Source organism: Oreochromis niloticus, linkage group LG17, assembly GCF_001858045.2.
Source record: "Oreochromis niloticus isolate F11D_XX linkage group LG17, O_niloticus_UMD_NMBU, whole genome shotgun sequence".
NCBI lineage: Eukaryota > Metazoa > Chordata > Actinopteri > Cichliformes > Cichlidae > Oreochromis > Oreochromis niloticus.
In genome coordinates this window covers 34624687-34640332 of record NC_031981.2, presented here as the reverse complement: position 1 = coordinate 34640332, position 15646 = coordinate 34624687, and the positions used below count along the sequence as shown (strand labels likewise).

The 15646-nt window shown below is 46.4% G+C and overlaps 1 protein-coding gene across 1 annotated transcript in view; it reads left to right on the top strand.

Moving 5' to 3' along the window:
• The window catches only part of arid2 (AT-rich interactive domain 2), a 39546-nt gene that overhangs the window by 21312 nt on the left and 2588 nt on the right, over positions 1 to 15646 (top strand). Inside the window, exons 6-20 of the mRNA XM_005460425.4 lie at positions 1567 to 1785; positions 2118 to 2185; positions 3731 to 3800; positions 3915 to 4165; positions 6377 to 6473; positions 6572 to 6781; positions 7062 to 7226; positions 9065 to 9143; positions 9280 to 9414; positions 9724 to 9956; positions 11486 to 13899; positions 14828 to 14982; positions 15065 to 15203; positions 15307 to 15392; positions 15509 to 15632. Of these exons, the coding sequence (XP_005460482.1) occupies positions 1567 to 1785; positions 2118 to 2185; positions 3731 to 3800; positions 3915 to 4165; positions 6377 to 6473; positions 6572 to 6781; positions 7062 to 7226; positions 9065 to 9143; positions 9280 to 9414; positions 9724 to 9956; positions 11486 to 13899; positions 14828 to 14982; positions 15065 to 15203; positions 15307 to 15392; positions 15509 to 15632 (4445 nt within the window). The remainder of the gene's footprint in view (positions 1 to 1566; positions 1786 to 2117; positions 2186 to 3730; positions 3801 to 3914; positions 4166 to 6376; positions 6474 to 6571; positions 6782 to 7061; positions 7227 to 9064; positions 9144 to 9279; positions 9415 to 9723; positions 9957 to 11485; positions 13900 to 14827; positions 14983 to 15064; positions 15204 to 15306; positions 15393 to 15508; positions 15633 to 15646) is intronic.

The window sequence follows — 15646 nt, the reverse complement described above, 5'->3', positions numbered from 1 at the left end:
ATCTCAGGTCTTTGCTTACAAAATGATTGCACCTCCACACCGGAGAGCTTCTCAGTAATAATAGTGAAATCGGGCCTTGTTTACCCCACACAGCTAGCAGTTGGGATTGCAAGTCTTTTAATTATAAAACCTTCGTCATGGAGGCTGACTGATTCACATTCAGATGCAATTAAAAGTTAAAGAGTGTTCACAAGTCGAGACCAGACACATCAGACTAATCTGAGCTAAAAAAAGCTTCGTGCCCGTTTGATTTGCTGAAAGTTCAGTTAAAGGAAATGGAAACAGGGGCTGAACTTGCTGAAAGTGTGCAGGCAAATGTAGTCCTCCGAGGGACCAGCTGAAGGCCGCCGCCTTCTCACTGCTCAGATTTACATGATGTTGTCATTACTTTGAAAACACTCATACAATGCGCTGTCCTGCTTCATTGTTGATAATTTAAATTCGAATAAAACTCCAAACCCACTGCAAAGTCACTGATGGCTGTTTTCTTTGCATTCTGACAGAAGACCCATGATGAACCTTACCTGACTTTAAACCTCCTAATTAACACTCTGGCTTCTTTCACACTTGTCACCCGCTCGTGTCGTGACTATCACCGCATCTTCTTTTATGTCACACGTGACATTACTTTACAGCGTCGCAGCTAAATCAGAACCTGATCTCATACTTGAACTCTGAAAAATGTCACGACACAGTCTGAACTTACCCTTTTGTAAAGATGTGGCACACGGCATTAGTTTTTGTCAGCCATGTTCTCCATCCACCCATCCGTCATCTTAACTGCTTGTCAAAGTCAGGGTCGTGAGCAAGACAGATTGCCAGTCACTATTTATCTTAACATGGCTGTCTTAGGACTGCAGGGGGAGGGTGTCATACAGACTCCACACTGTGAGGCCACAGTGCTCACCGCTTCACTGCTGTGTGACCTGCACCACTCTCACATCAGCACACAGACTTTGTACCACAAAGCTGGCGAGTTAAAGACGCTTCACTGTAGGTGTTGAGCACTTGTTCTCACGTGTACCTCTCTCCTGGAAAGGTTCAGGGCTACAGAGCATGTGTAAAAATGACTACAGCGAATAAGGCAGCTAAGGCTCCTCAGTGAGGTGAAAGCCTAGCTCCTGCCACAAGACTTTGGCAGAGTAATTCATGCTTTTATTACCTCTTGGAATTCTTCATATGTTGGCTCTGGTCGGTTGTTATTTTGTAGCATGGAGGCTGCACAAAATTGCAGCAGCTCGTGTTTTGACGGGGAGAAACGGCCGGCTCACATCACACCTACACTGGCTTCCAATCAGTTTCAGGATCCAGGATCCTTTAAGTAAGGTGGCGACACCTTACTTAACAAACAGCAAACAGTCTTATTTACTTTTAGATGATTTTTAGTGTGTTTATTCTGACTTTGTGACTGTTATGTATAGAATATATTTTGTATAACCTGTACAGCACTTGTATAACCTCAACTGAGTTTGTTTGCTTGAGGTTGCTATAGAAAGCGGGTATGTGACATTTCTCCCACCTCACTGATATTTCATACTTGTTCTGTTTTTTGTTTTTTTCCTTCAGACTATCTCCGCCAAAGCTATGGACTGTCTACGGACTTCGTTCCACCGTGTGACTACAACAAACTGGTGCTGTCTCTCCTTTCGGGCCTACCCAACGAAGTGGACTTTGCAGTTAACGTTTGCACGCTGCTTTCCAACGAGAGCAAGCACGCCATGCAGCTGGACAAGGACCCCAAACTGGTCACGTTGCTTCTGGCACACGCCGGCGTCTTCGATGACTGTACGTTCCTCAGCTCTTCACATACTGAACAGTAGCATTGTAACATTCAGATAAAAAGACTGAGGTTGTTTACCTTGGTTTAGTAAAAAAGCATTTTCATTTTAATTGTGCTTCCCTAAAGAGGAGCAATTATTCTGTGGGCATGAATCTCAAATATTTTCCCAGTTTGCTGCCTCCCCTCTCTCACCTCTTTGTTCTAGGATCAAAGGTTCTGGCTTCTTAGCACCCCCTAAATATAATTTGTCAAAGGGGAATTGAAGAAGAAGGGAAAAGAGAGGGATAATACCATGCTAAGCTCAGGCGCTCCCTCTAACATCCCTCTGTCTTTGCAGCGCTAGGCAGCTTCTCCGGGGTGTTTGGGACGGACTGGAAGGAGAAAACCTCCCGAGACTTCGTCAGGGTAAGTTCTACATTTTTAATTTATTTTTTACAAAAAGTCTAATGTTCTCCGACCTTTTTCTGCTAAATGTGCGCTGCTTATACTGAGAAGCCACAGAGCATGTGTGACTCTGTACAGTGTGAAGATTGGCAGGAATCCAGCAGTTAATCCTGACAAAGTGATTTCTCTGAGGCATCTTTAAGACAGAATGGAGGTCAAATGACTTTGATCTCAGTCGATTTAAGAGGCATGCATAAAAGTCAAGTCACGAATGACAAATGATGCACTGTAGGATTTAATTTCGCTTCAATCAGACGGGCTTTACTTTGGCTCCAAGTCACGAGGTCACAGTGAGGTCAAAGATACTTTGTATCCAGTTGGAAGGCTGACCTCAAATCAACAATACATCTACAGGTTGTTGGGGCGATCGTAGCTCAAGAGTTGGCAGTTCGTCTTGTAATCGGAAGGTTGTCGGTTCGAGCCCCGGCTCCGACAGTCTCGGTCGTTGTGTCCTTGGGCAAGACACTTCACCCGTTGCCTACTGGTCCTGGTCAGAGGGCCCGGTGGTGCCAGTGTCCGGCAGCCTCGCCTCTGTCAGTGCACCCCAGGGTGGCTGTGGCTACAATGTAGCTTGCCATCACCAGTGTGTGAATGGGTGGATGACTGAATGTGTAAAGCGCTTTGGGGTCCTTAGGGACTAAGTAAAGCGCTATACAAATACGAGCCATTTACCATTTGCTATTCTGAATTTACTGAAGACTTGTTTTTTTTTATTTTGAAACTGTACAGTCTTGTGCAAAAGTCTTGAGCCAGGCTGTTTTTGTAATATTCACGCCACAAGACTGGCAGCAGGTCTTGTAGAGTGATGAACCCTCATTATTAAGCAAAGAGGAGTTTTAGAGGTACAACGGTGAGCGTCTACAGTCAGAAATATGGTAGAGTCACTGTCATGGTTTGGGCTGCGTTTCAGCCAGCGGTGTTGGATTTTGTTAAAATTGATGGAATTAACACAGAAAAGTCAGATTTTAATCCTCCAGTATCCTACAGCATCTGGAAAGCATCTAATTGGCAACATCATCATAATTATATACTCTATTTCCATGTATGTTTGCACTTGTCTTTATAAATCTCTGCACCCACTTCCCATTTGCATAGCAAAATTTAGAGAAAACAAGGGATGGCTCAGGACTTTTATGTAGAGTGACACATGCTCTACAGGCAGATTGCAGCTTCACGGTGAGCTGATCTGATCTATGCCACCAACAATGTTTAAATCATGAGAGTAGTATGGTCATTTTTCTTTCTTACAATTTTATAAAGTTCGAGTTTGTTTTGCAACCACAGAGCTCACCCTCTTTTTAAAGTTGTTGCCTTAAATAAGTCTAACTGACTCACTCAAACCCCACCTTAGTTTATTTTTATGCTCACGCTGTGGTAGCTGCAGATTAATTAGGGCTGTTCGAGGCAGTCTGACCATTCCAAAAACTCACTGCTGCTGAATTTGGATCCAGCTGAATTATTAGCATCCTTTGGAGCACACAGCTAAGAGCTTCTATTCGTTCACAGTTCTGGAAAGAGGTGGTGGAGGACGCTGAAGTCAGGGAGCTGATCTGGGACAAGAGCAACCCAGCACAAGGTAAATGCACATTTATACAGTACACATGTGTCCCTCCTTTGACCACTCACTCCCATTCATACACTATGTGCTTACACCCTCACCCGCTGTAAGTCGCTCCTGTTCTCTCCGCAGACGGTACGTCGTGCGCAGAGCGCTGGCAGAGCCTCTTCCACCCTCCGCGAACCGCGGGCATCAGCGACATGGAGGCCCAGCGGGTGCTGCAGATTGCCGTCATCCTGCGTAACCTCTCCTTCGAGGAGGCCAACGTCAAGCTGCTGGCGGCCAACCGAACGTGCCTGCGCTTCCTTTTGCTCTGCGCCCACTGTAACCTCATCTCACTCCGACAGCTCGGACTGGACACTTTGGGCAATGTGGCTGCCGAGGTAGGTGTGGGTTTGTGACGGTACAATGTGCTAAAAATGGCTTCACATCGAGATACCCTTTCTCATGTTAGGAATATGTGTCAGATCAGTGAAGTAGTTAAGCTGAACACTAATGAGGGAAATTTGCTTTCAAATGTAGGTCACTGTAACACACCGAGCTGTCATTTCTTACCCAAAATACTTCAGTGGAGCTTGAGAACAGCCAGTTGAGTTGATGTTAGTGTGATGGTGTCCTTCAGTGCAGTTCACGTGTTAGCTAAACCCCTCCCCTCTGCAGCGATTGTCCAGTCATAACAGCAGCATCTGTGGCCAGCAGATCTGTGGAGCTGTGGGTTTCGGCTCATTGAAGTGGCACATGTTAGGCTGTAGTAAAAGCAGTGCTCTATATTTGATTTGTGTGGGTGTTGTTTTTTCTTTCTTTCTTTTTTTTTTTTTTTTCTAGCCTTACCAAAACACAGCAGCAAAAATATATACACTCTAGTTCAATCTGCAATTTCTCTCTTTTGAACTGCCAGTGTGGCACGCAAGAAATGAAAGCGTGACGAGTGTATCCGACATTAGTTAGCCACATATTTAAAGTTTGGGATCATTTCCAGCTTCGTAATTTAATTTTTTGGCCTTACTAGAGGCAAGGATTACTTCCACACATGCTAGCCTTATTATCTGAAACTTTGCCCGTGGTTAATGAGTGTCCACTGCTGTAGCAGTATATATACTCACTAGCCACTTTATTAAGTACATCTGTTCACATGCTCACTGACACAGCTATTTAATTAGCCAATCACATGTTAGGAACTCATTTAAGCATTCAGGCATGTTTAAGATGACCTGCTGACTTTAAAACCAAGCGTCAGAATAGTGAAGAAAGATTAATTTTTTTGTATTATTATCTTTGGTTGATGGTGCCAGACAGGCTTGTCTGAGTATTTCAGAGACTGCTGATGGACTGTAAACTAATATAAAGGCTCACTCAACTCACTACAACCAAAGTATGGAGAACAGCGTCTCTGAAAGCTCGACACATCGAACCTTGAAGCAGATGGGCTACAGAATCCACTCTTGTAGCAAAGAACAGGAAACTGAGCCTGTAGTTCACAGTGACTCAAATCATCTCAAACTGGATTTCTGAATATGACAATGAGTTCACTGCACTCAAATTGGTTTTCACAGCCACAAGATCCAGTAAAGTGGCTTTGGTCTGTGTTTCCAGCACCAGTGCGCCAGGCAGTTCTGAAGCAATAGGAGGTCCCACCAGGTGCCCCCTTAATAATAAGACGCCCTGTGAGTGTATAAATGACAAAAAAATTAAGAATACCAGAATAGCTTAACTGCTGCCAGCTCCTGGATTTTATAGGAAATCAGCAGCGACTGTTGTCGAACTTTCACTTGCTGAACAGGCTAACATGCTTATATTCTTCCAGAATCAGATGGATTAATGATTAAATTAGCTCCTGCTCATAAATATGCAGACATATCTACTAGATTCATTTGGAAGACACGTGGTGTATCAGCTGTAGCTGTAGGTTTCCAGGAGAAACGACAACAGATGGTGTATCAGCATCATTTCCACACTGTCGGCCTTTCAGCATAACATTTACATATTTATTAGACCGGGGTGAATTCTCATATTTTTTTTTATCGGCTTTAGACAAATACTGAAGTCAAACTGAAGACTCAACATGCAGAAATATTTCAAAGAGAGTTGTGAGGATGGAAGCGGTGACTGCAATGAGCATCACAGAAACCTGTTTCCTTTTAAACTGAATGTTTATTGGCATAAAAAACATGTCTGTGTGGCCCATATTTAGTGGAAACCGTGTGCCTCACAGAGACAGTTGAGCTTTTGATGTCATTATTTAAATGGCTGGGTTTAGATGTGATACTGCAAGAATGTAAATATGAACATTTTCAAACACTTCCCCTATTCCTAATATGTTATACTCAATACATCGTGGCTGCCATCATGGAATTCATGTGTTGTCCTTGTACTTTTTTTTTTCTTTTTAAATTACAGTAACACTTTGTGCATTGATTTGATTGAGTACACTTAATATTTGAACGCTGGCTCTCCTGTCTCCTCCTATGATCTCAGCACGGTGGGGCAGTGAGTCCACTCTGTAAAACGTCTTTAATGAATGTTGCAGGTCTTGCCAGCTGACTTGCTGGAGTGATGGTGGCACCGTTGTATAAATCTTGTCTGACTTCTTGTAGCTCCAGCTGGATCCTGTTGACTTTCGGACGACACATCTGATCTTTCACACGATCACTAAATGCTTGATGTCCAGGGACAGGTTTCTCAAAATGAGAGGTAGGTGTTTGCTACTTACGTTTCTGCCACTAGCAAAGTATTTTTGAAGAAACGGGTTAAATAACTGCATGTGGGGGTTTTTTTTGTGCGTCTTTTAGCCATGGAGATCCTGGGTAACCTCAGCAAAGTGGAGGACAATGGTGTGCTAATCTGTGAGTACGTGGACCAGGACTCGTACAGGGAGGTCATGTTGCTCCTCACCCTGCCGGACCTCATGCTCCTCATGGCCTCCTTGGAGGTGCTATACCTGCTGGCACAGCTCGGAGAGATCCCATGCAGCAAGATCGCCTTCGTTGACCACAGCATAGGTACAAATCGACCGTTACCTCGTGCTTGTGGTAATGTTTGCTTTCCAATTTGTCACGCTAGCCTGACTGTTAAAGAAGGCTCATTTCCAGTTGTAAAATATATCCATGGATGTGATAAAGGAGGACATGCAGAGGGTTGGTGTGACAGATGAGGATGCTGGGGATGGTGTCAACTTCTAAAGGGAGCAGCCAAAAGAAGGACTTGTACTAAAGTAGCTGTTCATGAATCGCAGTTCCTTATTTAATCTTTTTTCCCCGTGTTCTTTCTTCTCCTGCTCAGACTTGTTGGTTCGGTTAGTATCTGTAGACCTTCATACGTTTGGACCTGACGCCCTAACAGCGGTGCGGTTGATTGAGCATCAGGCGAACGCCGACCAGGCAGCTGAGGTCCGACCACAGCTGGTCGAGCAGGTACCCGCGGCCGTGCAGGGAGCGCCAGCACCAGGTGAGCACTGGTCTGACACAGCTGAATGGCTTAATACAGTCACACACGGAAGTGAGAGGAGAGATTTAAAAAGACCTTGTTTTGCTTTGATTTGCATTCAGTGCTCTGATGCAGAGCAAACAGATGGAAATGGTGAAGATGCTGAGTGTGGCCACCTGATCTGGAGCTGTCAGTTAGTTCACCTGGTCTTAGGCTGTCAGTCATACATCAACGTTCTGGCTCCAACTTAATATTTATGCCAGTTGCATCATCCAGGGAAAAAGTGCAGATACAGGTCGTTACTGTACAGCTTATAAGAGTATGTAAACAACAAGCAGACTTTGAGACGGGACAGTCGAAAGAGGTCCACTGGACACACACGGAGGAGATAGTGGAGGGGTTTCCTGTTTGAACTTGATGAAGAGCTGTGAGAGATCCTGCAGACCTCTGCAAACATGAGTAATTACATCTGTGTATAGCAGTGTTTCACGGAGAGGACACCAGCCTCTTTGATGGTTTTTTTTATTCTTTTTAAAGAGGAATGGTTTAGTTTTTCTCTTGCTTACTCATGAAGTCTTTCCACATTTTCCTCTTATTGTTTTCTGATGTTTACCCATCTCAAAGCTGTTAGCTTGTTTCTTAGTGGATGTTATGGTAAATGGAATGATTTTTGTATAGAGTGTTTGTACTCTGATGGATGAATCCGGGGCAATTAAGGGGTTCAGTATTTTGCCCAGGGACTCTTAGTTCAGCACGCCGCCTGTACGAGCCAGGGATCAAACCACGGATCTGATTGGCACATCAGATCCGTAACCTCATCAGGTTTTGCATTGATCCTCTATAGTGTCTGCAAACTACCGAGAAGCCATGTGCTGCTGGCAACAAAGACTGACGTAGCAGTAAACACCATGCTTACTGAAGAACATCTGTTGCATCGCTATTGGTCTTTTTCAAAATCTTTCCACAAGATATTTTTAGACGGCATCAAAACTTTTAACAGCTGGAATTTAAGTCAATACAGTTAGTATGCCTGTGTATCATTTTCATCTGACACTAAGGGGTCGAGATGGAAGAGGAGTTTTTATGCAAAAAGAGCATAGAAAGCCGTGTAGATAATGCAAATGTCCTCAAAGCACCACCACTAAATGCACCAGAGATTACTCTGTCGTTGGTGTGCTGTACAGATAGAGGCTATCGGAGAATTCCTCAGAACTGTGACTGTACGTGTGAGTTACTGGAGTGCAGCTTTACCAGCACGAACCCAACAGGAAACTAAACAGAAGTCTGTTTGCATCATTTCACATCAGTTTTTACACAATGAGTACTCAAAGCAGGCCTGCAGTTTTCTCCATGGCAGAGTGGGCACATTTTAAAAACAAAAACTCAAGAAGCTATAGTATAAATAAATGCTTTTAGCCTTTTCTATGTCTGTGGTGAAACCAGTGCATCAAAGCAGCCAAAAAAATACGAACTTTCAGTAAAACAAACACGTAACACTTCAGAAAGTCACTGATTTATCTAAAAATAAATGCGGGGTTGCGTTTTTACCACACGCATCTGTGTGTCAGGAAAAAGGCAGCGCACATGTAAAACAACTGCAACAACTCCTCAGAGCACCGTGTGTGTGTAAGTGAGAAGCCCTTCTAACCTTGGCAGTGTCATTCCTAAGCTGTCAGTGTACTCTGCAGGGCCGCTACTGCAAAGTTATCACTTTGCTGCCATCTAGTGGTTCGCGTGGGTAGCACTACCTTCCTGAAATTAATTGAGTCGGTGCACATTTTCCTTTTGCTTTGCAGTGCAGTTTGAAGCATTAAATCAGTTTCTATTGTAAATGGGTTTTTCCATTTTTATCTCCTCAGTAACAAGAGTTCCAGTTCAATCCTCTCAACCACCGCCTGGCATTCTTGAACTGGACGGGGAGAAGTTTACACTGCAGTGGTGAGATGAATGTATTCCTAGTCGTGCACAGTCTTAATTTGACTAAAGGAAAAACAGAGTTTAGTGCGAGGAAAGAGCTGCTGTGTCTCCGTGCTGTAAACCCTCTCCATCGATGCTCTCTACTTCTTCCAAACAGGCTAAATGCACACTTTGAGACAAACCCCGAGGGCTCCGTGTCTCGATCTGAAATGTACTCCGAGTACCTGGCCACATGCAGTAAAATGGGCCGCAGCAACATCTTGAACTCCACCGGCTTTCTCAAATGCCTGCGGTCAGTCCTGATTCCTCCTCCTGTCTGATCCTTTCTGTGTTGCTCCAGCGTAAAACACCACTGAATGTCTGTGGTCTGAACAGAGATGAGCCACAACAGATTCTCTACAGTTTTCTCATTTTATAGAGCAACTTTAATAAATCAGTTTAAGTAAAAATTACATGCATCCTCCAACACAAGTTTCTTGATAGTTTGGAGGAGCAGAAAATTTGAAAATTATATGCTTTAATTGTCTGATTTAGTCAAAGATGGATGTGTAGATACACAAGTATTAGAATTCTATGGGTGTCTTTACTCCTGCCACCACAGGACTGTGTTCCCCAACCACACGATGCGGAGGCAAGAAGAGCCAAAGGCCAACGGGCAAGTTCAGATCCTCCTGGTGGGGCTAAGGCGGCGGTCGATCCCCCTGCCCATCCAGCTGTACTACCAGCAGCCTCAGCAGCAGCAACAGCAGGTTCCAGCAGCAGCAGCAGCATCGGCACCACCACCTCCAGCAGCCCGACACGATGCACCTGGAGACCCTCAGGCCCCACCCCCAGGTAAAGCAATAACAGTGAATCACTGTTAAAAGCTACACATAAACCTGTACACAGAGCCAGCTTTTGCTTTCTCACTTTAGATGCTGACCTTAATATTTGTTTGCCTGTGGCTCAGATTTGATGGGATTCAGAGAGGGGGAAAAAATAGAAAAAGGTTTTGGTCAACAACTCAGAAAACATCTAAATGTCACAGGAGCTATAAACACACACCAGAATAGTGATAGTGCAGAGGTGGATGCTGGCGGGGTTGTAGAGAGCAGAGCTGGTACCGCTGGGACCGAGATGGCTGAACTAATTACAAAAGCAAATATATTGAGGAAATGATCAAAGGAAAAGAAGTTACTTGGAGGACCTGGCTAGTGAAAATGAAAGAGTGCAGCTTGGCTGTGTCAGGTCATGAAATGAACAGTGAAGATGTTATTTAGAATTAGTCTTTTACACTCTTGCTGATAACTATTGTAACGTGTCAGTCTCTGTTTCTTTAACTGTTTGCCTGATCCACATCCAGCTTGGCAGATTTATTGAGGGCATGCATTAGTGCATTGCTAACTTTGAGGCTGTTTGGATGAGCAGCTCTCATCTTTTGGCTAAAAGTTGATTTGTAAGCAGTGTGTCTGCTGCTCTACTGATGCATTCCCAAGATTCTGTTTGACTGAATTGTATTTTATTTCATTTTATTTATTTATTTTTCCTTCCCACTGTTGCCAAGCGCTTGCTCCGTTGTCGTCTGATTGTTTTCTCCGTATGACTCATTTGACACTAAATGAGTAAAACTGATTTAACTGATTTGAATTCGTAGCGTAAAGTCTTACATCTAAGTTTGAAGACTTTACACTAACTTAAACTTACTTCAAGCTTTAACATGAGAACCAAGGTGATCCTGAAACAAGCCTTGTGAGGGTTGTAAAAAAAAAACAACTGACATTTAATCATTTTAATTGTGTAACACTCAAACTGGTTTTCCAAAGATAGCAGGACATATTTTTCTTCCTTGTAATTCTTATTTGTCAGTGGTTTGTGCTAACTAAACACTTGCATCACTGTTGTTTGTGTAAGTGCTTCTTGAGAATGCAACAACTCGCAAACTGCCTGTTTTGAACTGGCCCTAGCAAAATGACACACACGTGCTATTTCAGTGAGTGTCCCCACTGAGTTAGTAAGTGTGTGTGTGATGCATTTAGGACATGTCTTTTAAGTTGTAGCTGTCACTGAACAGGCACTGCACTGCTGTTTTCTCTTTTGCAGGTGCAAAGCCTGCCTAAATGACCAAAACTACACTATCCCCTTTTGTTTTAAGGATTTTGTTGAAATTGTCAGGCGCTTCTGAACATCACAGACACTACAGCTGGTGCTGAATGGGGAAACTTACAGGGGTGATTAATCAAATGATGATGCGTTTTGAACAGAAATGTCTTCCTTGCGTTAATTGGAGGTCATGAGACTTGTAGTTTTTTTACTGTAAGTAAACAGGACACAAGTTTCACCCAGTTCCTCAAAGTTTTTGTGTTTCTCTGTTCATTCGTTACCAGGCTTACCTCCCGGGCCCCAGTTCGTCCGGCCTCCAGGCCCCAGCCTCAACCCTGGTGTTTCCACCCCATCCATAGCACAGGAACCTCCCCACGCAAGCCACCCGACTGTTCCCCGACACCCGGTGCCCCCGCAGGTGCCTCCACAGATGCCACCAAATCCTCTGGCAGCACTGCAGCCACAGCAGCAGCAACAGCAGGTCCGGCCTGGTCCAGTGGTCCAGGTTCCAACATCAACACCGGCCACCCAGAACCACGCCCCTCAAAACCCCGCCCCTCCAGCAGCGGCTCAGCAACAACAGCAGCAGCAACACTCCCCCATGCTCCCCACGGGGGCACCCGTCACGCTATTTCAGCAGGTACCACAGGGCCACATCCTCACCGCCAGGGTACAAGGCGTGACTCAGCACCCACCCCTGCCTCAAACCCCTCCTCTGTCTGGGCCTCAGGGTGGAGCTCTCCAGGTAGAACCTCAGTGTGCTGCTGCTGCTGCTGCTGCATCCATACCCGCCTCCCAGGGGTCACGAGTCACTTTTCAGAATATCGCCCCCAAACCAGCTCCAAACCAGTCAGGTGGACCAGCAGCCACGATAGCTACTCCCAACCAGCAGCCTCAGCAGCAGGCGCAGAGTGTAGTAATAGTCAGTCCCAACCCCCAGCAGAGCCCAGCCTACACCCCTGCCATCCATCAGATTGTTCTCGCCAACCCCTCTGCCATCCCTGGCACCCAAACTATCCAGCTAGCAGGGCAACCCGGGGCTTCTTCCAATCCCTGCCCACCTCCCACCTCTCACTCCAACACCCAGGTCCAGCCCAGTCAAACTGTCAGCCACGCACTGTCCATGAAACGGCTTCAGCAGCAGCAACAGCATCAACAGCAGCACCAACAACAGCCACCTCTCCAGCTTATTTCCCAGCCTCCTTCCTCTCAGCCTACCTCCACTGAGTCCAGCTTGATCAAACAGCTACTGCTTCCAAAGCGGGGGCCTTCTACTCCAGGAGGAAAGCTAATCCTACCTGCTCCACAGGTGCCCCCTCCCAACAACACAATAACCCCCAGTTCACCGGTCATCTATCAGACAGGCTACAGCACCCAAAATCCTTCATCTCAACCTCAACAGCTCAATGTTCAGCTAGTTCCCGGTCAGCTTCCAGCTGTTGGAGCTCCGGGCCTCCAGACAGTTCAGCTTTTGCCAGGCCAGCTTATTTCTGCAAGCAGTTCAGGGGGAGCTACTATCATTCAGGGCCCTGCCCCTCCTGGACAAGTCACGTTCACCGTGGTCCCCAACACTGGCTTCACCACTTCTACTGCTGCTGTTGCTGCTGTCAGCCAGGGAGCTGTGGCCCCAGGCGTCCCTCCTCCATTCTCGACTGGAACTGTGCCCCAACACGCCCCGGCAGCTCCTCCACCTCCGCCGCCGCCCCCACCACCACCACCGCCACTGCCAGCTCCACTCAGAGGAGACAAAATCATTTGTCAAAAGGAGGAGGAGGCCAAAGACGCCACAGGGCTGCACGTCCACGAGAGGAAGATAGAGGTGATGGAGAACTCCTCGTTGGCAGAAGGAGACGCCTCCAAGGGGAAAACCAGTAACGGTGACGTTGCGGAAGGTGCCAAGCTGCTAAATGGTCGGAAGTGCATGGAGTCGAATCTACCTCCATACCACTCAGGGAACAGCCAGGGAGCACTCAATGGCCCTGCTACGGAGAGTCACCCTGCTAACGGGAAGCAGGCTCTCTCTCCAGGCCCAAACACCCCTCCTGAGGGAACCCCCGACCCCAAAAAGACTCTTGTCAATGGGGTGTGTGACTTTGATCGTAGTGACAGTGGCGGCAACTTTAACAAAAACATTCCAAATCATATCGCTTCCAAACAGTACTGGGGGAATGGGGAGGTGGGCCCCTCTGAGAAAGCCAACAGCTCAGATCCCCCTCTTCCTAGTCCTCCTCCACCGCAGCAGGACACTGCCAAAGCCCAGCAGGCTGAGCGCCTGGCCAACGGACCCCAGGCAATAGGCAACAGGCCCCCCTCGGAATTAACCAATGGACCTTTGGGGCCGGCCCATGCTGCGCCTGTGCTAAGACAGCAACTGCTCCCCAATTCATCCCTCCCTCCCTCTGTTACTGTTACCTCCCAGAGTCTCGCAGCCTCTCCTGCTAATGGGGTGGCCCCCGAGGCTCGAGGCCTCAAGAGGCCGGCTGAGAACGAGGACCGCAGCGCGACAACGGCATCCTCGGGGATCCCCAACAAAGTGGGAGTGCGCATCATCACCATCAGTGACCCCAACAACGCCGGCAGCAGCGCCACGATGGTGGCGGTGCCAGCAGGAACAGACCCAAGCACAGTAGCCAAAGTAGCAATAGAGAACGCCACTCAGCAGAGGAACTGCTCGCCTACACAGGCAGCTGGTACAACGGTGAGTCACTTGTAGGGTTAGTGTCGCCGCAAACTGCTTTTATCCATGCCGTCTTCTCTTAGTGTGACTCTGTGTTAGGTCTGCCACAAAAATGTGTCTTGATTTTTCTGTCACGCTAAGTAAATACTGAAGCATTTGTATCAGCAAGTCTTGTGTCAGTAGCTTGTCTTTTGTTAAATCCTGTGTCAGCTTCACTTAAAAGTTACATTTACTCTTTCAAATCTCCTGCTCCAAAACATGGTACAGATGGGCAGAGAAAGGGACTAGAAGAACATTTTGCTTTTTATTCTGGATTGTTTTCTTTCTTGCCAAATACATGATACCAAATGACTCTGTTGAATGACAAATGAGCCTGAAATGCCTGAAATTATGTATGTTCTTGATCTCTGTGACTGTAAAGTACTATGAGATGCTTCAATGACTGTCATGTAGAACATTGTAAAAAAGTTCCCGTGTTATGTTCTTGCTAGTATACGCTGGTCAAAAGCTTCAGATTTTAGTTTTTTTGGGGGGGGTTTAAGTTGGCGCTGTAACTGTATGTATATATTTGAGTGCACATTACATTAGGATAAGAGTAATGTCTGATAGGTGGATACAGGTTACCCTGCTCGTTTAAGCTGCTGCTCAGTGTAAAGCTTCTCATAGTTTCATAGACAGAAAACTTAATTCTGAAAGCGCTGAATGTTTGGAGGTTAAGAAGGTGAGGCCAGTTAAGACCATGTGGCTCTCGCTGATACCCACCTCCCACAGCAAAGCGGCTGAGAGAACAACTCCTGCCATTAGCCGGGCCGTGGTTACATCTCAGCCAACATGGCAACCGTGCCCTGCGTTGTCGTTTCTTTCTCGCTGAAATGAACTGCTGTCTGTGATGCTGCCCGCAGCGTTCTTCTAATGGAGCAGCTTTTCTGAAACCCTCTCTCTTCCGCAGCCTGCTGTTATCCCGTCCCCGCCCCCCACGTCCCAGCCCGTACCAGCGGGTAACCACAGCCCTCACCTCCCAGCGCAGCAAGCCTCTGCAGTGCCCCCAGAGCAAAGCCGGAAAGCAGGGCAGAACTTTAAGTGTCTGTGGCAGTCCTGTAAACGGTACGGGCATTCACCCTACAGACACACTCTTGTTAACTTTAACTGAGCTTTTTTCACTTATTCCGATTTTTTTCCTATTCAGGTGGTTTGAAACACCTTCCCAAGTGTTTTACCACGCAGCAACGCAACACGGGGGGAAAGATGTGTATGGAGGGCAGTGTCTGTGGGAAGGGTGTGAACCTTTTCCCCGGCAGAGACTGTCCTTCATCACGCATCTGCAGGTAAAATTCCTTGCTTTCTATTTCTTGCACTTTTTAGCTGTTACTTATTTGATAGTGGCGTTTTTAAAATATGAAATTAAGCTTCTGCTCCTTGTGTTCCCAGGATAAGCACTGTTCTCGAGAGGCTTTGCTCGCCGGACTCAAACTAGAGGAGCAGCAGGCACAAAGTCCCAATCAGTCTTCTTCCCAGTACGTACACCCGTCTCTGTTTATCATAATGTGTAAGACTAAAAGACAAATCGTGTTCAACATAGAATGAAATGTCACGGTGCTCAAAAAATATTAATGCCTGATGTGTTGTGAAGGATCCCGCCAGCAGCAGGCAGCACTCCGGCACCACGAGCACCGAAAGCAATCGTCAATCATCCGAGCGCAGCTCTCATGGCCCTACGCAGAGGCTCTCGAAACCTGGTCTTCAGGGACTTCACTGTGAGTAGAACTAG